The 26,045-nt window shown below is 38.8% G+C and overlaps 1 protein-coding gene across 10 annotated transcripts in view; it reads left to right on the top strand.

The window, feature by feature from the left end:
• Positions 1-26,045, top strand: part of LOC103030631 (dedicator of cytokinesis protein 7-like) — a 108,275-nt gene that overhangs the window by 50,375 nt on the left and 31,855 nt on the right. For 8 of the 10 annotated variants that reach the window (XR_007438133.1, XR_007438136.1, XR_007438131.1 and 5 more), the window contains exons 21-32: positions 3,792-3,956; positions 4,944-5,116; positions 6,636-6,737; positions 8,448-8,537; positions 9,236-9,331; positions 10,055-10,195; positions 14,087-14,200; positions 16,347-16,517; positions 17,035-17,174; positions 18,391-18,560; positions 21,573-21,721; positions 25,733-25,915. Coding sequence is in view for 4 of the 10 variants with exons in the window: in XM_049475630.1 (XP_049331587.1) it covers positions 3,792-3,956; positions 4,944-5,116; positions 6,636-6,737; positions 8,448-8,537; positions 9,236-9,331; positions 10,055-10,195; positions 14,087-14,200; positions 16,347-16,517; positions 17,035-17,174; positions 18,391-18,560; positions 21,573-21,721; positions 25,733-25,915 (1,694 nt within the window). In the remaining 6 variants the exon portion in view is untranslated. The remainder of the gene's footprint in view (positions 1-3,791; positions 3,957-4,943; positions 5,117-6,635; positions 6,738-8,447; positions 8,538-9,235; positions 9,332-10,054; positions 10,196-14,086; positions 14,201-16,346; positions 16,518-17,034; positions 17,175-18,390; positions 18,561-21,572; positions 21,722-25,732; positions 25,916-26,045) is intronic. The other 2 variants (XM_049475632.1, XM_049475631.1) reach the window with 2 other exon arrangements.

Raw genomic sequence — 26,045 nt, 5'->3', positions numbered from 1 at the left:
GTCTGATTTATTCATATATTGGGTACCGTATTTTTCGGACTATAAGGCGCACTTAAAAACTTTTAATTTTCACAAAAATTGACAGTGCGTCTTATAATACGGTGCGCCTTTTGTATGGATTTTACTCGTCAGGTTGTAAGGAGCAGTAAACACACACTCCGTGCAGCGTTATAGAGAGTTTCAGTGCTATACAGAGTCCAGAGCCGTGCAGCTCCGAGGCTGGAGCAGCAATAGCATTAGCTAGATGCTAACCGCTAAGCTAGCTAGCTTATTCACTGAGATCAGTATTATCTAAATTTTACTCGTCAGGTTGTAAGGAGCAGTAAACACACACTCCGTGCAGCGTTATACAGAGTTTCAGTGCTATACAGAGTCCAGAGCCGTGCAGCTCCGAGGCTGGAGCAGCAATAGCATTAGCTAGCTTATTCACTGTTCAGAGATCAGTATTATCTAAATTTTACCCGTCAGGTGTAAGGAGCAGTAAACACACACTCCGTGCAGAGCCGTGCCGCTCCGAGGCTGGAGCAGCAATAGCATTAGCTAGATGCTAACCGCTTAGCTAGCTAGCTTTTTCACTGTTCAGAGATCAGTATTTTCTAAATTTAGCACTTTTAATACTGCTGGAGCAGTATTATTAGAGTTAGATGCTAATCGCTAAGCGTTCACCGTTCAGAGGTGAGTTATCGGCCTGTAAGTCTGTGCTGCTTTGCCTGGCTAGCATTAGCTAGATGCTAAGCGCTAACTCTCTCAGAGGTGAGTTTTATCAGCCTGTAATCTGCTTGTTTACCGTGTTAAAACAAGCTACGGGGGACGAATCGCTAGCTAATATCTCACTGTCTTACCAGAACACGCAGGATTACTCAGTGTAACGCTGTCGTTTAAGTTTGGGTTAACTTTACTAGTTTAGGTGACTAGCTAGCGTGCTAGCGGATAGCTATGCTAACGCTGGTGCAGCAAGCCTTAGTGGACATCTGGAAATCTAAGCTTACTGTAAATAAACTGAAGCACGTTACTCACCCAAATAAACAGTTTTCAGGAGAGGAATCTGTGTAGATTAATATCCAGCACTCGTTTGACTTTGAAAGAGCTAGATTTGTATACTGAGACGCTCCACCGGCAAGCGACCACCCCCGGTGGGGGAAGGGAAACATGGCGCCACCCCTGTTCACTTTGATATAGGCACCCTTTCTAGTGTCACTTAACGCGCCTTATAATGCGATGCGCCCTATGTATGGAAAAATAGCAGAAAATAGGCGTTCTTTGATAGTGCGTCTTATAATACGGTGCGCCTTATAGTCCGAAAAATACGGTATATAAATTTTGTGGGACAAAGTAAACCCAATACTATTCAAAGCCTAATTTAAAACCTTAGTGTTTTATATTAACTCACAAATTTATATATATTAAAGCCCAGTCATGCAAAAAATAATGATAAAAAAAATTAATATACCGTAAAACTCTCAGAATCTTAAAAAAGTACTGTGATATGCATTTTTGGCCATACTGCCCAGCTCTAAGTTCCGCCTATTGCGCCAATCGCTGCCAGTCACGTTAGGGAATTTCAGAACACTTTAACTGTGTGGAGCACGCACCACATTTCCGTAGTGCAACAGCTATTTTTCTCTATTTTATTTGTCGTAAACTACTTAGGGAGCCTAATTCTAAGTGAACAAGGATGTTGTCATGTTTTGCTTAGGTAATCAGAGTTTGGATGCACACACAAGACAAATGTGATGTCATTATACATTATATAACTCTGAACGGTGAAAGAGCTTAGTGCTGCAGTTAGCAGCTAATGCTAATACTGCTGGAGAACTAAACTGAATCTCCTGTATAACTCTGTACTTCAGTGGAGTGTCTTTACTGCTCCTTAATACCTGACTGGTAGAATTCATACATAAGGAGCACCGGATTATAAGGAGCACTGATGATTTTGGGGAAAAAAAAATACAGTTATTTATATATTAGCTCTTTAATGTGAATAAATCTACGAAAAACAGAGTCACTGTAAAACACTGAACATACAACACAGACATTTCCATCATGTGGAAGTTTGAAATCTGATGTTAAATGGGGAAGATGCTCTGATTTTTATTAGAATACATTGAAAAGCCTTTGTTTAGATTTGTATGATCTAGACAGGTTATGATTCTACTTAGGGTTGCTCTGATACCGATGACGTATTGGTATCTACGCAATATAGAATCAATATAGAAACAATATGGATGCAATATGGACGCAATATAGAATCAATATAGACGCAATATAGAATCAATATAGAAACAATATGGATGCAATATGGACGCAATATAGAATCAATATAGACGCAATATAGAATCAATATAGAAACAATATGGATGCAATATAGAATCAATATAGAAACAATATGGATGCAATATAGAATCAATATAGACGCAATATAGAATCAATATAGAAACAATATGGATGCAATATAGAATCAATATAGAAACAATATGGATGCAATATGGACGCAATATAGAATCAATATAGACGCAATATAGAATCAATATAGAAACAATATGGATGCAATATAGAATCAATATAGAAACAATATGGATGCAATATAGAATCAATATAGAAACAATATGGATGCAATATGGACGCAATATAGAATCAATATAGACGCAATATAGAATCAATATAGAAACAATATGGATGCAATATAGAATCAATATAGAAACAATATGGATGCAATATGGACGCAATATAGAATCAATATAGACGCAATATAGAATCAATATAGAAACAATATGGATGCAATATGGACGCAATATAGAATCAATATAGACGCAATATAGAATCAATATAGAAACAATATGGATGCAATATGGACGCAATATAGAATCAATATAGACGCAATATAGAATCAATATAGAAACAATATGGACGCAATATAGAATCAATATAGACGCAATATAGAATCAATATAGAAACAATATGGATGCAATATGGACGCAATATAGAATCAATATAGAAACAATATGGACGCAATATAGACACAATATAGACGCAATATAGAATCAATATAGAAACAATATGGATGCAATATGGATGCAATATGGACGCAATATAGAATCAATATAGACGCAATATAGAATCAATATAGAAACAATATGGATGCAATATGGACGCAATATAGAATCAATATAGACGCAATATAGAATCAATATAGAAACAATATGGATGCAATATGGACGCAATATAGAATCAATATAGAAACAATATGGACGCAATATAGACACAATATAGACGCAATATAGAATCAATATAGAAACAATATGGATGCAATATGGATGCAATATGGACGCAATATAGAATCAATATAGACGCAATATAGAATCGATATAGAAACAATATGGACGCAAAATGGACACAATATAGAATCAATATAGACACAGTATAGACGCAATATAGACACAATATAGAGGCAATATGGACGCAGTAAAGAATCAATATAGACGCAATATAGAATCGATATAGAAACAATATGGACGCAAAATGGACACAATATAGAATCAATATAGAAACAATATAGAGGCAATATGGACGCAATATAGAATCAATATAGACGCAATATAGAATCGATATAGAAACAATATGGACGCAAAATGGACACAATATAGAATCAATATAGAATCAATATAGAAACAATATGGACACAATATAGAATCAATATAGAATCAATATAGACACAGTATAGACGCAATATGGATGCAATATTCTCTCTGTTCCTCTGTTTAAATCCTTCACTCTGAATCTCCTCCTCTCAGTGAATCTGGGCCGGGCTGCGTTCGAGGCGATGGCTCTCCTGGTGAATCAGATCCATAAGAACCTGGAGGGGAACCTGGATCAGCACGGCCGCAACAGCCTCCTGTCCTCCTACATCCACTACTGCTTCCACCTGCCCACCACCGAGCCTGCAGCGCCCCCTACTGGTGAGATCAGCTCTTTACAAGGGTTTCACTGATTTCACTTTCACTCCATATTCTATAAGAAAATGATGGAGATAAATCAGCGGTATATTAGTTGTAAATCACATCTGCTATTGTGATTTAAAAAACATTTTGGTTTCAGACTTTAATAAAGGTGATAAGGTGGTAAAAATCTGTGTAATTCTGTTTTTAGACCTTCCACAGGGAGTCTAATTTGAGGTTAGAGCTGAGTTAAGATACATAGTGGTATAAAATAAAAAAGCTCAACTGGTATTGGTTTAAATGGTTTAAACGGTTTAATGATAATTGTTGTTTTTTTGTTTTAATTCATGTAATTTGCCAATAAATCTGTTTTTTTATTTTTTTTATTTTCGATATTATTAGTTTATTTATTATTATCTACTTTTTCTCGTATTTATATTTCCCTGTTTTGCGCTCTTGAATTGCCTTTGTAACCCGAGTTGCCAGGTTTGAGTTTTTCACGCCAAATTGTTCTTAGTTTTTTTTTTTTTTTTTTTTGGGGGGGGCTACCTTTAATATTTATCACAGCCACCAAAACTAAACCAAAACTTTATTACAAGTCATTTAGAGTGAAAATGTGCTGTGTTCTGAACGTCTGGGCTAGTTTAAGCTTTTGATGGGTGAATTTAGGGTTTTAGACAGACTTTGGGATTCAGGATCTGGCAACCCTGGCTAAAACTCACTCTCTGCTTTTCTCCATCACTCCAGAGTGAGCGAAAGCCACTAATACTGGGTTTTATACTGTGAGAATATGTTTAAATATAATTATATGTATAATGAGCTGATGATGTACAGTATGTAGAGTACGACTGCTGTCTTGTCCCTTATCTGGTGTGTTTACGTGTTTGGAGACACAGAGAAGTTAAATGTGGTCTATATTGTCGATTAAGACGACTAATCATTGCAGCCCTAGTGTAGCTGTAGCTCCTGTTTGATGAAGTACCTTTTAACCTGTCAATCACTGCTCAGTGGGCGGAGCTACCTACGAGCTTCCTATCCAGTACGCCACGTTATCCCGAGCGACGGCCCGTCCCAGCAGTCTGCACCTGTCCCGCTCCAAGAGCATCAGCAACTCCAACCCGGACCTCGCCTCCACCCCCGCCTCACCTGACGAGGAGGTGCAGAGGATCATCGGCAGCAAGGTGAGCCCCTCCTTTCATCTTCTCCACCAATTACACGCCTTTATTAGGCAACATTACACAGGCTCCGCCTTCGAAATGTATTTAGTATTACAAAAATGATTTTTGTATGTTATTGTACGGTATATGTCACTTTTCTGACCAATCAGGTGACTGACTATCGGAAAACATTTAGAAAAATATATTAAAAACCTTATTAAAGAGGATATATTATGCACAACACACTTTTTCACGTTTTTATATTTCCACTTAAATATATATATAAATATTTAAAACACCAAAAATCCATCCATTTATTTGTTTTCTGTGAAGAAGCTGAAGCTTGTGACGTCACAATAAACCAGGAAACCTGCATAGAACCACTCTGGCTCCGCCCCTCACACGTCAACCCCCACCAGAGCCCCGCCCTCTAGATTAGTTGAAGAAACGTTTCCACTTCGTTTTGCTGGTTGAGAACCTCAGGCAGTACACATCTTTAGGATTAGCCAGTAGACTTCTTCTGAGGGAGGGATCTGTACCTACTGTTTGTGGAGAGAGTCAGCATTGAGGTAGATGTAAGAACTTTCAGATAATAAGGTTTGTGAACTAGCTTGTTCATGTTTTGTCATTTAGCATTAGCAGCTACAGCAACAACAGCTTACTTGCATAAAAGTGACAGAGCCCTTAAACGGCTCATTCTGAAAGGGACTGAAACTAGTAATCATAGAGCTGTGAGATCTATATCTTGATCATGATTTTGTGAAAAACTACTAAAACATTGATATTAAAATAATATAAGAATTTAACTATATATAAGGAAGAAGGTACTTTTGGAAGCATTGCTGGGGGAAGTCCTAGTCAACGAAAGACTTATTATTGGCTTAGCTGAATTATGGACAGAATTATTCAGTAGTAAAATATAGAAAATATAGAATAAAATATTTTTTTCCCCTGCAGAGTAAATGAATATTAAAGTGATCTATCAGATTATGAAGGAACACATAAGGAATCATGTAGTAACTTAAAAACAGTGTTAAACAAACCTAAATACTCTGTGAAGAAGTGGGTGGTCCTGATGAGTGCCAGTTCCATCATCAGTGTTTTTCAATGATACTTTTTTGCTGACTGAGGAAATCCAGCAGAGAATGTAAAATATAAAACATATTCTGGTTTGTTTAACACTACTTTTCTTGATTACTAAATAACTCCATATGTTTTTTATTTATTGTTAGGTGAGTTAAGTATTAATCTACAATACAGAACATTTTTAAAAATGAAGAACTGGTGTAAGAACTGTACGCTGCAGCTTTTTTCAGCCGTCCTGCTGCACTTCCTGTTTACGTGGGATGAAGGGAGCAGTACTTCCTGTTGCTCGTCCAGCTCTGCTCAGCTCTACTGTCTCTGCCCCTCCCCTTTCCTCCTGACCACGCCCCCTCCCCCTAACGACCCCCGATTAACCCGTCCAGTTTCAGCCCCGCCTTATCAGTGCCCCGCTGACCCCGCCCCCTGTGTCGCTCTGTGTGTTGTGTTTGTGGATGAGCAGGGTATAGATCGCTCCCACTCCTGGGTAAATTCTGCTTACGCTCCCGGCGGCTCCAGATCCGTACTCCGCCGGAACCCCAACTCCAGCTGTGAGCTCAAGCAGGTGCCCGTCTCACCCTATATATACCCCTATATATACCCCTATATATACCCCTCTACTACTGTTCTATTAATACCATATATATAACCCTATACATACCCCTCTACTACTGTCCTATTAATACCCTATATATACCCCTATATATAACCCTATACATACCCCTCTACTACTGTCCTAATAAAACCCTATATATACCCCTATATATACCCCTTTATTACCCTCTACTACTGTCCTATTAATACCCTATATATACCCCTATATATATATACCCCTCTATATATCCCTATATTACCCCTCTACTACTGTCCTATTAATACCATATATATAACCCTATACATACCTGTCTACTACTGTCCTAATAATACCCTATATATACCCCTTTTTTACCCTCTACTACTGTCCTATTAATACCCTATATATACACCCTAGATACCTCTCTCTCTCTATATATATATATATCGCTATATTATCCCTCTACTACTGTTCTATTAATATCCTGTATATACCCTGATATTACCCCTCTACAACTATTAATACCTATATATATACCCTTATTATACCCCTCTACTACTGTCCTATTAATACCCTATATATACACCCTTATATTACCCCTTTAATACTGTCCAATTAATTCCATATAAATACCCTATATATACCCTTATATTACCCCTCTACTACCGTTCTATCAATACCCTATATATACTGTATTGCCCCTTTAATACTGTTCTATTAATTCCATATATATACCCTACATATACCCTTATATTACCCTCTATTAATATCCAATATATATACCCTGATATTACCCCTCTACTACTGTCCTATTAATACCCTTTATATACCCCTATATATACCTCTATATATATCCCTATATTACTCCTCTACTACTGTCCTGTTAATACCCTATATATCCCTATACTACCCTCTATTAATATCCTATATATACCTTATATATACCTCTATGTATATCCCTATATTACCCCTCTACTACTGTCCTATTAATAACCTTTATATACCCCTATATATACCTCTATATATATATCCCTATATTACTCCTCTACTACTGTCCTATTAATACCCTATATATATATATATATACCCCTATACTACCCTCTATTAATATCCTATGTATACCCTGATATTCTATATTATATCCTGTTAATTTTATCTCTTTACCTCCTGTTATCTGTTTTTCCCTCCTCTCGTTCTGTAATGATGTAATACTGAGTGTGTGTGTTTGTGGATGTGAGAGAGACCCATTTGTGATCCATCCTTCAGTTCTTCAGTTCCATCTCCTCCTCATCCGTCTTCCATCCTTCAGTTCTGTTCTTTTTCTCTCAGCTTCGTTCTTTCGTTCCTTCAGCTTCCACAGCTTTTCCTGCATTTCAGCTGCTTATAAAAATCATACGACCGGTTTAAACTCGTTACTGTAGGCGAGGATCATCCGCATGATCTTTCCTTCAGTAAAACACTGATTTACGCTGAATCAGGAGGCCCAGAGTGAAGATCTGATCTCCGTTAGATCAGTCACTCTTTTAACCCCATCCTTCTTTTATTTTAATATCATTTTCCTCCAGTTTTCATTTCTTTGCAGTTTGTTTTCCAGAGGTTCTGATTTCCTTTATTTTATCAGAGCATGCTTCCTCAATTTTACATTTTCTCTCTCATCATCATCCTCATCCTCACTCATCTTCGTCCTCATGGCCGCTGCAGCTGGCCAATGATCGGAGTGCTAACCGCATGTCAGCCTTCATCGAGACCGCCTCCTTCCTCTCTCCACCAACCAGACACATCGCCAGGAAGGTACAACACACACTGCGCCACCTCACTCCATCATCATCATCATTATCATCTTCATCGCTCTCTTTAATTTCACATTGTTTCTGGTCACAGCATCTGTGTGAGTGTATATATATATATACAGCTCTGTAAAAAAATAAGGTTTTACTTAAAAATGATGAGTTTCTTTGATTTTACCAAATTGAAAACCTCTGGAATATAATCAAGAGGAAGATGGATGATCACAAACCATCAAACCACCAAACTGAACTGCTTGAATTTTTACACCAGGAGTAAAGCAGCATAAAGTTATCCAAAAGCAGTGTGTAAGACTGGTGGAGGAGAACACGATGCCAAGATGCATGAAAAAAAAACTGTGATTAAAAAAATCAGGGTTATTCCACCAAATATTGATTTCTAAACTCATATTTCTCATTTTCTGTAAATAAATGCTCTAAATGAGAATATTTTTATTTGGAATTTGGGAGAAAAGTTGTCTGTAGTTTATAGAATAAAACAACAATGTTCATTTTACTCAAACATAAACCTATAAATAGCAAAATCAGAGAAACTGATTCAGAAACTGAAGTGATCTCTTCTTTTTTTCAGAGCTGTATATGGTGTATATAGTAGGTATATCTGGCGTGTGTGTGTGTGTGAATGTGTAGAGTGTATATATTGTGTATAGTGTGTATGTGGTGATAGATATACTGTGTGCGCAGCTGCTGCATGAGGAGCTGGCGCTGCAGTGGGTGGTGAGCACCAGTACGGTGAGGGAGGCGGCGCTGCAGCAGGCCTGGTTCTTCTTCCAGCTGATGGTAATCACTTTAACACCACACCGCACCAACACCACGATTTTTACTCCTGTTTTATATTTCAAATGGAAGAATCCCTAAAAGCTCTAAAGCTCTAAAAACTAGCATTACAGTGTTGACTCCAAAACCACAAAGCTAACCCAGCTAACTGAGAAACCACAGAATCTAAAACACTTAATTTTAAAATGCTTAATGTGTGTTTATTTTTTCACTGAAACCCATTATAAGGACAAATCTTAACGTGGCTTAATGTACTAAAACTACGAGCTAGAAACACCAAACATCTCTAATTTATTTCACTGTATAATAAGGACCGTAAAACAGCTGGGTTTAATATTCTGTAAACAAAAGGCCGGAGTTTTCTGGTGTTGCACCAAAAAGAGTCCCCTGCTGATCTCTGCAGCTGCGCTGTAGCATTAGCTTAAAGTTAGCATTTTTCTCATTACGACTCTTAAACGATCTCATAATTCAGAGGATCCAGTGATGTTCAGGAGTAAAATGTACACAGAATAAAACGTACAGGGCTCTGAACAGATTTATTTACCTCAGAATGTGAAGGAGGCGGGTTTTTAAAAACCCCATTCATTTTTCTAACAGAGAAAAAACGCTTAGACACGGACGCCGTACGAGGAATACAGAAAGACGCACAACTTCAGTGGTCTATGAGCACATAAACGTTTCACTGTATCTGTATGATGATGTGTTTTATATCTGTACCTGTCTCAGGTGAAGAGCATGGCCCACCACCTGTTCCTCACCTCCCGACTGGACGTCCCGAGGCGGCAGCGGTTCCCCGACCGGTTCGTGGACGATATCGCCGCTCTGGTCTGCGCCATCAGCGCAGACATCGCCAGCAGATACCAAAAGGTACCGGATCTTACACCCTCAGATCAGCATCAGGACCCGATCCAGTAACTGCAGTTCACCACTGACCAGTAGGGGGCGCCACAACTACATTTTAGAGCATTAAAGTGTCTAATTTTATAGAAATTCATCTAAAACAAAGGTATTTTCTCATTCCAAAGGTTATGCGCAATAAAAACTCAACTAAATAAACCATAAAAACATCTGGAAAAGTATGGGCACCCTTATCATTTTATTGATTTGAATACTCCTAACTACTTTTTACTGACTCACTGAAGGACAAAATTGGTTTGGTAACCTCATTGAGCTTTGAGCTTCATAGCCAGGTGTATCCAATCATGAGAAAAGGTATTTAAGGTGGCCAATCGCAAGTTGTTCTCCTATTTGAATCTCCTCTGAAGAGTGGCATCATGGGCTCATCAAAACAAAACTCTCAAATGATCTAAAAACAAAGATTGTTCAACATAGTTGTTCAGGGGAAGGATACAAAAAGTTGTCTCAGAGATTTAACCTGTCAGTTTCCACTGTGAGGAACATAGTGAGGAAATGGAAGAGCACAGGGACAGTCCTTGTTAAGCCCAGAAGTGGCAGGCCAAGAAAAATATCAGAAAGGCAGAGAAGAAGAATGGTGAGAACAGTCAAGGACAATCCACAGACCACCTCCAAAGAGCTGCAGCATCATCTTGCTGCAGATGGTGTCACTGTGCATCGCTCAACAATACTGCACACTTTGTACAAGGAGAAACTGTATGGGAGAGTGATGAGAAAGAAGCCATTTCTGCAAACACGCCACAAACAGAGTCGCCTGAGGTGTGCAAAAGCACATTTTCTGTTAGTACAATAAACCTCATTTCAATCCTGAAATATTACTGTGTCCATCAGTTATTAGATATATTAAACTGAAATGGCTGTTTCAAACACCCAAATATTTACAACTAAAATGATTAAGATTAATTGGAGTGCCCAAACTTTTTCATATTACTGTATAATGTTTAACACTATAATTTGTAGTTTATTAGCTGATCAGTTGGATCAGTTGGAACCAGGATTAATAAACTCATTTAAACCAAGTATAGTACTAAATTCTGAATATCCACAACATCCAGATTCTACGTAACTGATTAGCTTAGTTCATTTCCGTTTATTATAGCTGATCTACAGTAATCCTGCAATCCTAAATTAATAAAAACTATTTAAAAATGAAGTAGTTATTGGCTGATAAGGTACATCAGGGCAAGTTACATTGCATTATATATGTAACGTTAGTTTTTTTTTCTACCTAAGCTAGCTAATTCTAAAGCTAACTGGCTATAGTCACAGGCTTTAATTTATTTAGCACACGGTGAGTTTAATCTGTATAAATAGGTGTGTGCCATATCATATCGTACACGTTAATATCGTCAAAATTTTAAATATCGTGAAAGATATCATACCTTAAAATATCGTGTCGTATCACCCACCCTATTTCCCATTATATATCTACTAGAGACAGATTATATCTGTCCAGTATCATTTATTTTACGTTAATCCTGGATATATGGAGATATTTGGAGTGTATTATTATTATTATGAGTATCATGACTATTAATTCTCAATCATTGACTTCTATTACAAATCTGATAAAATTCTTGTATTTTTTAATATCTCACCCAGGAGTGTGTAGTATTATATTGTATGTAATAATAAAATATTTTTTTTATTTTCTTGCAGTGTATATTGTATTTTTAAAATAGTTTTTTATAAAGTTTTTTGTCATATCGCCAAGAGTATCGTTATCGTTATAAATACCATGAAATATCGTGATATTATTTTAGGGACATATCGCCCACCCCTAATCACAGTTTGCATGGTTAGCCTACCGTTACCTTTCTTTTAGAAAAATCGCAGTATACCCAGATTAGTTTTAACATCAGTGCTGAAACCCGGTGGAAGAACTCAAAAACCCTCTCCAGCGAGGCAGCTAGCCCACCGCGCCCCGCAAAACCAGCAAGCTGATTGGCTGTTTCTCCTGAAAGGCGTAACTTTATCCTTGAACTGCCTCTGTGTTTGGCGTTAAGAGATTTTCCATTCACACAGCGCTCAGTGGCCTGTCTCCTCAGTAATAATACAGCTGAGCTGAGTGAAACGATTCGGGGCTACTGGATAATCATTCGGGCCTAAAGCCCCGGAAGCCCAGGCCAGGCGACGCCCCTGCCAACTGATGGTGTTTCAGGCCTAAGCCATTTTTTGTGATTGCTTTCCTCTACACTGAGTTTACCAAATAAATACTTTGTTTGAATTCTTTCTGAGGTTGAATGTAAAACCCCCAAAAAAGTAAGTTTTGTTCCCAATAAGTTCTGTATAGATCTCACTCCAGAAGGTCTTTATATTTGGGCAGGCCCACAGCAAATGATAATGATTGATTGGCTTCCTAGGAATCACAAGACCTCCACTCAGAAATATCTAATACTCTTTTATATTTGTATATGGATGTTTTATGATTGTGTGTGTGAATAAAAAAAAAAGATATATATATATATATATGTGTGTGTATGACTGTGCTCAGATATGGATTGGCGCTCTGTGCTGGATAAATACTGTAGTGCTCTATACAGTCCTTCAGGTGGACGTGGTTGTTTCCGGTTGAGAGTACGCTGTGCGCTATTGGCTGCTGCTTCTCACCGGTGGATGTGTGGATAAGTGCTGAGTATGAATGGTTGCGTGGGGGGAAAAAAAAAAAAAAGTCAATTGTAAAGCGTCCTTGGGTTTTTAGAAAGGCGCTGGGGTGAGATTAGTGCTGGGCGATATGGGAAAAATCATTTATCACGATACAACATTTTTTAATATCATGATAACGATATATATCATGATATACCACATTTAAGTTTGTTTTCAGTTATTCTTCGAAAAATATGATAAAATAATATCATTACTTACTTTTTTCCAACTTTATTTCAAAGTGACATTAAACCAAACTTTCACAAATGAGAATTACTACTTTTTAGTGCAGCAGTTTATATGTATCAAATGACAACAGATGAGGTAGATGCAGTAGCTGATTTTTAAAAGAACAATGCGTCTCCATTGTTCAGCTCTTATGAGTTTAATAACGTAAAGCATGTCGCAAACCGGCGTGTCCCCGCGTGACCCTCAAATAACGTAAAGCAGCGTCACGTCACAAAACCACATTATGAAGCTTACTTTATTATCACTTATATAAACCGAGTTTATTTCATTGTAGCCTACTATATATATTTGCATGAATAATTGATGAAATTACTGTAGAAATGATAGAGATGATAGAAGGTAAGTAGCACGATAAACACTTTTTTATCGTCCCCACGATATTTATCACCATATCGCACAGCACTAAGTGAGATATTGGACAAGACTTCATACTTGTTATCTTGTTTTACTAAAATTCAAGTCCATTTCACACCGGATTTATACTTTAACGGCACACTAGGTAGGATTTCCTTGATTTTTGATATTTCTAAATTAGTAAAATTACAGCTTGAAACTCACTGCAGCGCTGCATTGAGGTGTAATAGGAGGAATAGCGGTGCTCTCGTGTCTGTGCCGGAGCTCCTCTGAGCTCAAACCAGACTCTGTAAGTTTTCCGAGGCGGCCGCGACCAACGCTTGCGAGAACTGCGACCTGCTTTCCGACCTTTAGTTCTAACAGTTCTACAAGGACTACTGGTTCATTCTTTACAAACTAACATACAGACACTCTGGCAGAAGCTGGAAAGAGACCGAATATGTCTGTGAAAGCCAGAAAACGAGAAAGAGAAACTGAAATCTGCCTGAAACATTTATTACAGTCTGCAACTGTAGGGGGAGCCCACGAGCACAAAATCTCAATCCTACCTAGTGGAGCTTTAAGTGCCTAAGTGTGTGTGTGTGTGTATTACAGGATGTGGAGCTGGTGGAGAGATTGAACAGCAGTTTGGCGTTTTTCCTGAATGATCTGTTGTCTCTGATGGACCGAGGCTTTGTGTTTAACCTCGTCCGCACCTATTATAAACAGGTAATCTCTCTCTAACATCAGAATAACGTTTTATATTATTTTATGTTATTTATATTAGTTTTTGCTTTTTTGTTATGCTGATTTTTTTCTAATTATTAAAAAAACTTTATTATCAGACAAATATAACCTGAGTAAATAAAAAAATATTTTTTTGTTTCAGGATAATTTTATTTATTAAAGGGAAAAAAGTCAATCTAAACTAATCTAACTCTGTGAAAAAGGTATTTAACCTCTAATTCTAATAACTTGTTGTTCCACTCTGTAATCAATCTTTACTGATAACTGATAGCGAGTGTTTCTCATATCTGTGGAGGAGTTTAGTTCCACTCTTCTTTACAGAATTACAGTTTTAATTCAGATACACTGGAGGATTTTCCAGCATAAACATCTAAAACTGTTTACGATCATCCACAGCATCTCAATCAGACTTTAACTAGATCCTCCTAAACCTTCATTTACTTATTAATACATTCATATATCCTCCTGAGACCCAGATTTTAGCTTGGTGTGCATTTTAATATTCTTCCATCTATTCAGGAGAACCTAACGAGTATAAAATTTAAACTTTGATTTTGTATAGGAAGTAATTTTTGCAACAAAAAAAATAAATATTTGCTAATATTAACATTTTAAAATATATCCTTGCCATTTATTTTATTTATTTAACATTACTTAACATTACTGTAAATGCACCAGAATTAGCCTAAAGGCTATTTTTCATCCGTTTTTATCTCTGGACAGATCTTGAAATTGTCTACCTAAAAACAACATGAAGATTACAATGAACAATGCAGATATAAAAGAACAATAAAACAGATATATCACAGTGTATAAGTTTGCTAAAATACAGCTGTAGCTTGGGATTTGGAATCAGCAGGACCCAATTAGTAAAAAAAAATACATTTTAGCTTTGAACAGAAAGTAGATAACATAATTTAAAATATAATATATTACATTCTATGAGATTGTTTTACCTGTTGCATGTGTCTGTCTGGACTGGCTGTAGAAACTTTTGACTGGGATTCCCGCCATCTTGTTTTCAATCACTTAACTATAATGTTGTCATGTGACCACTAGATAGTACAGGCGGTGTCTCCATATGAAGCTAAAGGGTCAACCTTTTAAAAAATGAAGTATAATGGTGTATAGCAGGGGTGTCCAAACTTTTTTTGGTGGGGGCCAGAAGGAGAAATATATTTGAAGTCAGGGGCCACAGACTCTGTAATAAAACAAATAATGAAATATACCACTTTAAATAATACATTTTCCTGATTATTTCATTTACACACCATTTTACTTGACTTACTATCTTTATCTTTGACAGGGTTGTGTAAACTAAGATTTTTCAAATTGATGTTTAATTTCATGATGTCTCTTAATATAAAACTCCTTAATTACGGCAACTTTTAGACTCTTTGCCCCGTTTTTCTGCGCTAGAAATGCGCACCCTCTCTGCTTTTAGACTCTTTGGCCCGTTTTTCTGCGCTAGAAATGCGCACCCTCTCCGCTTTTAGACTCTTTGGCCCGTTTTTCTGCGCTAGAAATGCGCACCCTCTCCGCTTTTAGACTCTTTGCCCCGTTTTTCTGCGCTAGAAATGCGCACCCTCTCCGCTTTTAGACTCTTTGGCCCGTTTTTCTGCGCTAGAAATGCGCACCCTCTCCGCTTTTAGACTCTTTGCCCCGTTTTTCTGCGCTAGAAATGCGCACCCTCTCCGCTTTTAGACTCTTTGGCCCGTTTTTCTGTGCTAGAAATGCGCACTCTCTCCGCTTTTAGACTCTTTGGCCCGTTTTTCTGCGCTAGAAATGCGCACTCTCTCCGCTTTTAGACTCTTTGGCCCGTTTCTGACACCTAGCGTTCAAACTTTGAATCTCACATTATAAAAACCTGCTTAACAGCGGGCCAACTTTCATTCTATTTCTAAAATACCTCGCGGGCCACTCCATAAAAGGAAACGGGCCGCAAATGGCCCGCGGGCCGTAGTTTGGACATCCCTGGTTTAGAGAAGCAGAAATGTAATGTCCTCTTATGAGGACGCTGGGTCTCAAGATGGTTTTGAGATTTATGATCCATTATTTTTTGTTTTTATATATTTAAGTTACTATTTTTATATTGTGTGTGTGTGTGTGTGTGTGTGTGTGTGTTCAGATCTCCAATAAGCTGCACACGGCTCAGAACCCCAGCTCTCTGACGGCGCTGAGGATGGACTTTATCCGGATCGTCTGCAGCCATGAGCACTACGTCACCCTCAACCTGCCCTGCTCCACCCTCAGCCCCCCCGCCTCCCCCTCACCCTCCACCTCCTCCACCACCTCTCAGGTACGCCCACAGCTCCACCCCTCCACCTTTTACCTGCACAGGTAACTGCTACTCACGTTTTACTGGAAAAAAAAAACACAAGACTAGCACTAGCACTGTGCAGCTTGATTTTGGGCAGGTCAGTGTGTCTTTGCTATCGTAACGACAGGAAAAGTACACCTTGCACGGCTCAAAACGCAATGCACAAAAGGCATGTACTAATTCTCTTAATTGATCATGGGTGTGGTTGATTCCAGTTCATTTTGGGCATAAAGTGAAATAAACTTTATCAATCAGAGTGCCTCTCTGTTACGCATCATTCCCTTTAAGAAGAGTCAGGTGAGCTCTGACTTTGGTGGATTGCTATTGTAACGGTGCAGCTACCTGGACGTGTTCAACAAACTCTTCTCAGCAGAGGAAACTGAGCTGCTGGTTGACGCTGTGAAGGAGCTCCAGCAGCTCATTTACGGGAACAGCAATGATATTTTATTTTGTAAAGTTCTAACAGCAGTGTGTGGGTTCTCTGTCTCGGTTCTAGAGTTCTGCGTTCTCCTGTCTGATGCAGGATCAGGGTGTGGTCAGCATGTTCGAGCTCTCCGTTCCTTTCCGTCAGCAGCACTTCCTGTCCGGCCTTCTGCTCTCAGAGCTCGCCCTCATCCTGGAGCCTGACGGAGAGGGGTGAGACACACACCCGGACACGCAGGCACACGCACAAACACACGCAAGCTAACACAAGCTCGCAAATGCATGCAAGAACATGCACAAACACATGCAAGTACATGTACAAACAAGCAAGTACACGCACGCAAGTACACGCACAAACACATGCAAGAACATGCTGATACACGCATAAGCACATGCACAAACACATGCAAGCACATGCATAAAACACATGCAAGCACATGCATAAAACACATGCAAGCACATGCATAAAACACATGCAAGCACATGCATAAAACACATGCAAGCACATGCACAAACACATGCAAGCACATGCACAAACACATGCAAGCAATTGCACAAACACATGCAAGTACATGCTAAAACAAACGTAAGCACATGCACAAACACATGCAAGCACACGCACAAACACATGCAATCACATGCTGATACACACGTAAGCACATGCACAAACACATGCAAGTACATGCTAAAACAAACGTAAGCACATGCACAAACACATGCAAGAACATGCACAAACACAAGAAAGCACATGCACAAACACATGCAATCACATGCACAAACACATGCATGCACAAACACATGCATGCACACGCACAAACACATGCATGCACACGCACAAACACATGCATGCACAAACACATGCAATCACATGCACAAACACATGCATGCACAAACACATGCATGCACACGCACAAACACATGCATGCACACGCACAAACACATGCATGCACAAACACATGCAAGCACATGCTGATACACACATAAGCACATGCACAAACACATGCAAGCACATGCACAAATACATGCAATCACACGCACAAACACATGCAATCACACGCACAAACACATGCATGCACACGCACAAACACATGCATGCACAAACACATGCAAGCACATGCTGATACACACATAAGCACATGCACAAACACATGCAAGCACATGCACAAATACATGCAAGCACATGCACAAATACATGCAAGCACATGCACAAACACATGCAAGAACATGTACTCACCTGTATAATCACATGCACACACTGTATGGATGGATAAATAAAACATAATATAAAGGTATTATAAAATTGTTTTTTTTTTAAGGTTTGTAAGGTATTTATTGGTGATTGGTATAACAATGCACATTTGTCCTCAGGGTGTATAGATGTATATATGGATTAATAGAGTATTAATCGGTGATTGGCTGTTCTCTTCAGGGTGTTCTTCCTGCATAAGAAGGCAATCAGTGCGGTTCACTCGCTGCTCTGCAGTCACGACTCGGACCCGCGCTACACCGACCCGCAGGTCCGCGCCCACATCGCCCAGCTCTACCTGCCCCTCGTACCCGTCGTCATGGAGACGCTCGCACAACTGCACGACTTTACAGGTGAGCTTTATTATTAAAAATAAAGTGATGTAACAGAAAAGATCAATCACAAAACACCAAAAGTGAAGCATATTTAGTGCATGAAATCTGCAAAAAAAACCACTTTATATTATAATTGCAGTAAATATAGCAAAATAATCAGATTCACTACTTTCAAGAAGAGTTTTTTTATTGTGTCAGGATTTGATATTATTGCATACAATATGATATGGCACAGCCCTACATTTGTATTAATTCATATAAAATAATAAATAAAGTCTTGGTAAGTTGCTTATACTAAATATAGCGTTTAAAAACATTGAAGCATTTATTTACAGTAGTACCGTATTTTTCGGACTATAAGGCGCACCGTATTATAAGGCGCAGGATGAGTGAACGGTCTATTTTTAGTGTTAGTCCATACACAAGGCGCACTGGATTATAAGGCGCACTAAATGAAACTTTATTTATATCAGTAACAATAACTCTGAGCAATAAATCCTTCACAATATCTGTGAAAAATAACAACATCTCTGAGCAATAAATCAACAAGCACAGTAAGTACGTATTACTCCGCGACGCTCCTGACAACGGTAGCCGCAACGCTCCGACAGACCATAATATTATGTTGAAGCACAGCAAGTACGTATTACTCCGCGACGCTCCTGACAACGGTAGCCGCAACGCTCCGACAGACCATAATATTATGTTGAAGCACAGCAAGTACGTATTACTCCGCGAGGCTTCTGACTATAATAGCGTGTTGTGCCGAATTCGGTGAATAAAACGGTTTTAAAACAGAGATAAAGATTGGATAAGTTTCATTTCTGGATGAAGTGATTTCCAGCGCTGTTTGGATATAACTGTGGATTACAGGAGACTGGATTGATGGATTCTCTTTAGTCTGGACGCGTTTTGAAGGTAGGACCTGTGGCTGAGCGCGGGTGTGTGTTCGGGGGGTGGCGGCAGTGACCGGAGGTTACCCCAGGACAAAAGGAGAGCCTTTTATTACTGGAAACATGCGCTCTGACGCAGCTCTAATTCATGAAACATACATCCTACAGTAAAAGCACAGTTCTGGAATCCGGAGAGCCAGACAGTTCGAATGGTGTATGACATGACCGCATTCGATGAAATATGGACGAACGATAAACGCAAATATGAGAGTTATGAATTATTAAAATCATAACCAAGGCATATTTCGCCCTAAATGTTTATTTTCTGAAAGGATATTCCGCTAAATAGGCTAAATAGCTCAAAAGCAGAGATTCTAAGCTTTAAAATGGTATATTGGGTGTCTATATTGAACCTGTAACTGTTCATAACTATTCAGAAACACAGCCAGTTATGAAATATTAAATATTTCTGGCCCGCCGGTGGGCCAGCGCGTGTTAAGAGGTTAACTTTACTTAGAAGTGGGCGCTAAAAAGAAACAGTTTGTGCTATTACCCCAGAACGGGTGGAAAGGAAAGTTTACCGGCACCTTGTTCTGGCCACGGAGCTACAGTGGAAACTAGCTACCCTGAGCCACAGCCGAGAGGCAGTACGGCAGTCAAAGGTAACCGCGCGCTAGCCCAAGAGGGGGATCTTTTTCTGGCGTGGGTGAGGAATTCTGCACAACAGAGCGCCGTGTACCACATAAAAATCGAGGTCAGTAAACACAAGCAAAATCCATACACAAGGCGCACTGCATTATAAGGCGCAATGACGATTTTTGGGAAAAAATAAGTATTTTAAGTGCGCCTTATAGCCCGAAAAATACGGTATATTGTTAAAATTAGTGAAATAATGAGATCAAATTTTGTTGTGATTTAATCTGATTTATGTTTTTAATCAAATGACATCAGTAATTTTATTATATCAATATATTGTCCATCTCTATACAGAAATGTGGATTAAATTTCATAAATAACTTCAACACCTTTGTCTCTTCCTCTCTTGCTCTCTCTCTGTCTCTCTCTCTCTGTGTGTCTCTCTCTCTCTCTCTCTCAATCTCTGTCTCGCTCTCTCTATCTTATTTTCTCTTTCCTTCACTCTCTCCATATCTCTCTTTTTCTCTCTCTCCATCTTACTCTCTCTCCTTCACTCTCTCCATATCTCTGTCTCTCTCTCACTCTTCATCTCTCTCTGTCTCTTTCAATCACACTCTTTCACTCACTCTCTCTATCTCTCTCTCTCCATCTCTCTCTCTCTTTCACTCACTCTCTCTATCTCTCTCTCTCCATCTCTTTCACTCACTCTCTCTATCTCTTTCTCTCTCTCTCTCTTTCACTCTCTCTCTCCATCTCTTTCTCACTCTTTCTCTTGCACTCACTCTCTCTCTCTCTCCATCTCTCTCTCTCTTTCACTCACTCTCTCTATCTCTCTCTCTCCATCTCTTTCACTCACTCTCTCTATCTCTTTCTCTCTCTCTCTCTCTCTTTCACTCACTCTCTCCATCTCTTTCACTCACTCTCTCTATCTCTTTCTCTCTCTCTCTCTTTCACTCACTCTCTCCATCTCTTTCACTCACTCTCTCCATCTCTTTCTTTCTCTCTCTCTCTCTATCTCTCTCTCTCTCTCAAATTTTAATTCAAATAGCTTTATTGGCATGAATTGCATATAACTGTTGCTAAACAATTCAACAATTCAACAAATACAAAATAATAATTAATTATAACTAAAATGAAAGATAATGGGTAAATTACAATATGTGGGAAAAATTAATAATTTAATGTATATAGTGATATATGTAGGATGGTTTAGTGCAGTGTGGGGCTCTGGTTTCTCTGCTCTCGCTCTTTCTCTCTTTCTCTCTCTCTAGTTTTTAAACAAATAAGAACTAGAAGAGGAGGTGTGATTAATTACGATTAATATTTTTAATCGATTGACACCACTATTTTTAGTGCTGTATATTATTCTCTGTATGGTCTGCAGCGGATTATCCAGCTGTTTCCTGTTTCTGTGTTCTAAAGGTCAGGTTCTTCCTGTTCCTCTCTTACTATCGTTTATATTTATATCCTTTCTATTGTTTATTGTTTACTCCGCTCGCAGACTCCTCCCCCCAGCGGGTAAGACACGCCTCTGCGCTCATCGACGACAGCGACCCAGACGGCAACACCATCAACCCGTCTGTTGCCATGGCGATAGCCGGCTCACCGCTGCCCCATTCCAAAGCCAGCCCGTTCGCCCTGCCGTCTGTGGTGAGAAACACGAGTACACACACACAATATATATTTAATATATATATAGATAAGATAATATATACTGATTTAATATATCCTAAACATATCATCAGATCTATACTGAAATACTTCAATAATATATACTCACACACACACATCTGTAGATAATATATACTGATTTAATATATCCTAAATATATCATCAGATCTATACTGAAATACTACGATAAAATAAGTTCGTAGCTGTAGTTCCCAGATTCGCCACTAGAGTGCGGTGGTGGTGTATTCCTGAGATCTGCTGTTCCGGATCAGTGAGAGGGTGATGGGTCTCCACTAGGGGGCGCTCAGCCCTCAGTACCGTTACTCTCAGCATTAATTACCTGCATGTGGTGGGAAATGAGGGTCATGTGTGCATGTTATCTCTCTGTGAGTGTGTGTGTGTGTGTGTTGGCAGGGTTGAGAAAGTTTAATACATTACATATGTATATAAACCCACCAAACTGAACTGCTTGAATTTTTGCACCAGGAGTAAAGCAGCATAAAGTTATCCAAAAGCAGTGTGTAAGACTGGTGGAGGAGAACATGATGACAAGATGCATGAAAACTGTGATTAAAAACCAACCAGGATTATTCCACCAAATATTGATTTCTGAAATATTAAAACTTGTTTTCTTTGTATTATTTGAGGTCTGAAAGCTCTGCATCTTTTATTTTGTTATTTCAGACATTTCTCATTTTCTGTAAATAAATGCTCTAAATGAGAATATTTTTATTTGGAATTTGGGAGAAATGTTGTCTGTAGTTTATAGAATAAAACAACTGAGGTGTTCTCTTCATTTTTTTCAGAGCTGTATACTACTTCAAATAAATGCATTTAAAGTTTATTTTGGATTAATAACATAATACATTCCGTAAAAGCAAAAACGTCTATAAACATTTGTCTGTTTCTTAGACAGTAACTTTCCAAGACTCTGAATTGGTTTAAAATAGTAATACTTGTGTAAAAATAACAACATATTAGCACAAATTGAGTAATGTAACTATAAAGATTTAACACAAAACTAAAGTGTAGCTTTTAGCTTTTTTTTTTAATAAATACACATGAGAATATTGTGTTATCAGTTTGCAGCACAGTTCTGAAAGCTCTTTTTAAAGATGTTTTAAGCTAATCACACTTTTTGCGTGTTTTTGTATTTCTTGACTGCCCCTATAAACACTTCCATCACAAAAACATCCATCCATCAACCCCCACCAGAGCCCCGCCCACCAGAGCCCCTCCCACTAGATCAGTTGAAGAAACACTGTTTCCATTTTGGTTTGTTAGTTGAGAAGCACAGATAGACAGTACATAGCTTGATTAGCCAGCAGACTTCTTCTGAGGGAGGGATCTGTACCTACTGTCTGTGGCAAGTCAGCAGATAAGGGTGATGTAAGAACTTTTAAATAATTTAAAAGAGTTTTGTGCTTTTTTTTTTGTGCAGTTAAGCATGAAATGACATATTGCTTACGGTTTCTCCAACAAAACCAGGATAAACTCTTTTAATACTCTTGATTTCAGAAGAGTCTGCAGTCTGGAAGTTAAATATGAACAGAACTAAGTATCTCCTGCCCTCCACTGCGCCTGAATGTCAGAATATCATGAGACCGAAGTGTGATCACATGCCTTAGATAAGAGTAAAATCAGATCTGAAATTTAGAGCTTATGAAAGAGAGATGGAGAGAGAGTCATAAGGGTTTTTATAAGCAGTAAGTAAATCAGAAGTGTCGGGACAGAGAACACACTGAGTACAGGTCAGTAATAAGTATGTGAGCATACAGTCTATACCAGGGGTGTCCAAACTACGACCCGCGGGACATTTACGGCCCGTTTTCTTTTTTTAGAGCGCCCCGCGAGGTATTTTAGAAATAGAATAAAAGTGGAGAGGGTGAGCATTTCTAGCGCAGAAAAACGGGGCAAAAGAGTCTAAAAGCGGAGAGAGTGCGCATTTCTAGCTCAGAAAAACGGGGCAAAAGAGTCTAAAAGCGGAGAGAGTGCGCATTTCTAGCTCAGAAAAACGGGGCAAAAGAGTCTAAAAGCGGAGAGAGTGCGCATTTCTAGCTCAGAAAAACGGGGCAAAGAGTCTAAAAGCGGAGAGAGTGCGCATTTCTAGTGCAGAAAAACGGGCCAAAGAGTCTAAAAGCGGAGAGAGTGCGCATTTCTAGCGCAGAAAAACGGGCCAAAGAGTCTAAAAGCGGAGAGAGTGCGCATTTCTAGCGCAGAAAAACGGGCCAAAGAGTCTAAAAGCGGAGAGAGTGCGCATTTCTAGCGCAGAAAAACGGGCCAAAGAGTCTAAAAGCGGAGAGAGTGCGCATTTCTAGTGCAGAAAAACGGGCCAAAGAGTCTAAAAGTGGAGAGAGTGCACATTTCTAGTGCAGAAAAACAGGCCAAAGAGTCTAAAAGCGGAGAGGGTGCACATTTCTAGTGCAGAAAAACGGGCCAAAGAGTCTAAAAGTGGAGAGAGTGCACATTTCTAGTGCAGAAAAACGGGCCAAAGAGTCTAAAAGCGGAGAGAGTACGCATTTCTAGTGCAGAAAAACGGGCCAAAGAGTCTAAAAGCGGAGAGGGTGCGCATTTCTAGCGCAGAAAAACGGGGCAAAGAGTCTAAAAGTGGAGAGAGTGCGCATTTCTAGCTCAGAAAAACGGGCCAAAGAGTCTAAACGTTGCTGTAATTAAGTTTAATATTAAGAGACATCATGAAATAATTTGAAAAATATTAGTTTACACAACACTGTCAAAGATAAAGATAGTAAATCAAGTAAAATGATGTGTAAATGGAAATCAGGAAAATGTATTATTTAAAGTGGTATATTTCGTTATTTGTTTTATTACAGAGTCTGTGGTCCGTGACTTCAAATATATTTCTCCTTCTGGCCCCAACAAAAAAAAGTTTGGACACCCCTGATCTATACCATGGGTGTCCAAACTACGGCCCGCGGGACATTTACAGCCAGTTTCCTTTTTGGAGTGGCCTGCGAGGTATTTTAGAAATAAAAAGAAATTTGGGCCGGTATTAAGCAGGTTTTTATAGTGTGAGATTTAAAGTTTGAACACTAGGTGTCGCTATTACAAAAATCCCAATTCTAAAAACACTCCTCGTCTCCTTTCCTTTTCTGTATTACCATAGATATCTTATACGTAGTGCTGGGCGATAAAACGATATCGATGGTTATCGAGGAAATTATATATCGCAATAAATTTGATAAGCCGGACAATAGGATTCGATAAACTTTTATTTTCTATTTCCCGTTTAAGTAGTGCTGTGAACAGGCAGCGCGCTGAACTGCTGCTCACTGTTTCTGTTAGAAAACCCTGAGGGCAGAATTCTCCTCTGTCTTTGTGTTTTTAGTTTTTTATCAGATGGAAAGTCTGTTGTTCTGGATATTTTACTAAATACAGAAGATTATATAATCTGTGTAGCTGTATTAGAACAGAGCTAAACGTTGCTGTTACTGAACTGGATGAGTTTTAAATACACTTGTTAAGTAATGTTAGTCTAGTCTACTGAAAGCCAGTAATGTTAGTATAAATCTGTACTGCAGTAGAAGTGGATCATTTCAGAAACTTGACTTTATTCCTCCCACCTCCATTACAGCTCAATTACTTTAAAATATTTAAATGTAGCATAATTTAAATGCAACAAAACTTAAAGGCTATTATTAAAAAAAACATTAGTAAATAATCTCAAAATAACAACAAATATAAAATAGAAAAACAGTAAAACATATGTAATACATACTTTTTATATGACCATGAACTTGTTTTCTTTGCATTATTTGAGGTCTGAAAGCTCTGCATCTTTGTTGTTATTTCAGTCATTTCTCATTTTCTGTAAATAAATGCTCTAAATGAGAATATTTTTATTTGGAATTTGGGAGAAATGTTGTCTGTAGTTTATAGAATTAATGACCGTGAGAAAATGTGGGTCCTGATCTGAGACCAGTTATAAAACGCTGCTGTAATGTATATGATTAATAGAATACCTGTGTTCAGGCGGGGCGTCAGGGCGGGGCTCTGTCGGCGGAGTGCAGCAGGACGTTGCTGGTTTGTGTCCTGTGGGTCCTGAAGAACGCTGACGCGGCGCTGCTGGAACACTGGCTCTCTGAACTCTCCGTCCTGCACATCAACCGCCTGCTGGACCTGCTGCACCTCACCGTCTCCTGCTTCGAGTACAAGGTACCACACCCCAACACAAGCTACCGCTAACACACACACGCTACCGCTAACAATCACGCTAACGCTAACACACACACGCTACCGCTAACAATCACGCTAACGCTAACACACACACACGCTACCGCTAACA

This window comes from Astyanax mexicanus, chromosome 3 (genome assembly GCF_023375975.1).
Source record: "Astyanax mexicanus isolate ESR-SI-001 chromosome 3, AstMex3_surface, whole genome shotgun sequence".
In the NCBI taxonomy this organism is placed as follows: Eukaryota; Metazoa; Chordata; class Actinopteri; order Characiformes; family Acestrorhamphidae; genus Astyanax; species Astyanax mexicanus.
This window is presented reverse-complemented; position numbering and strand designations above follow the sequence as displayed.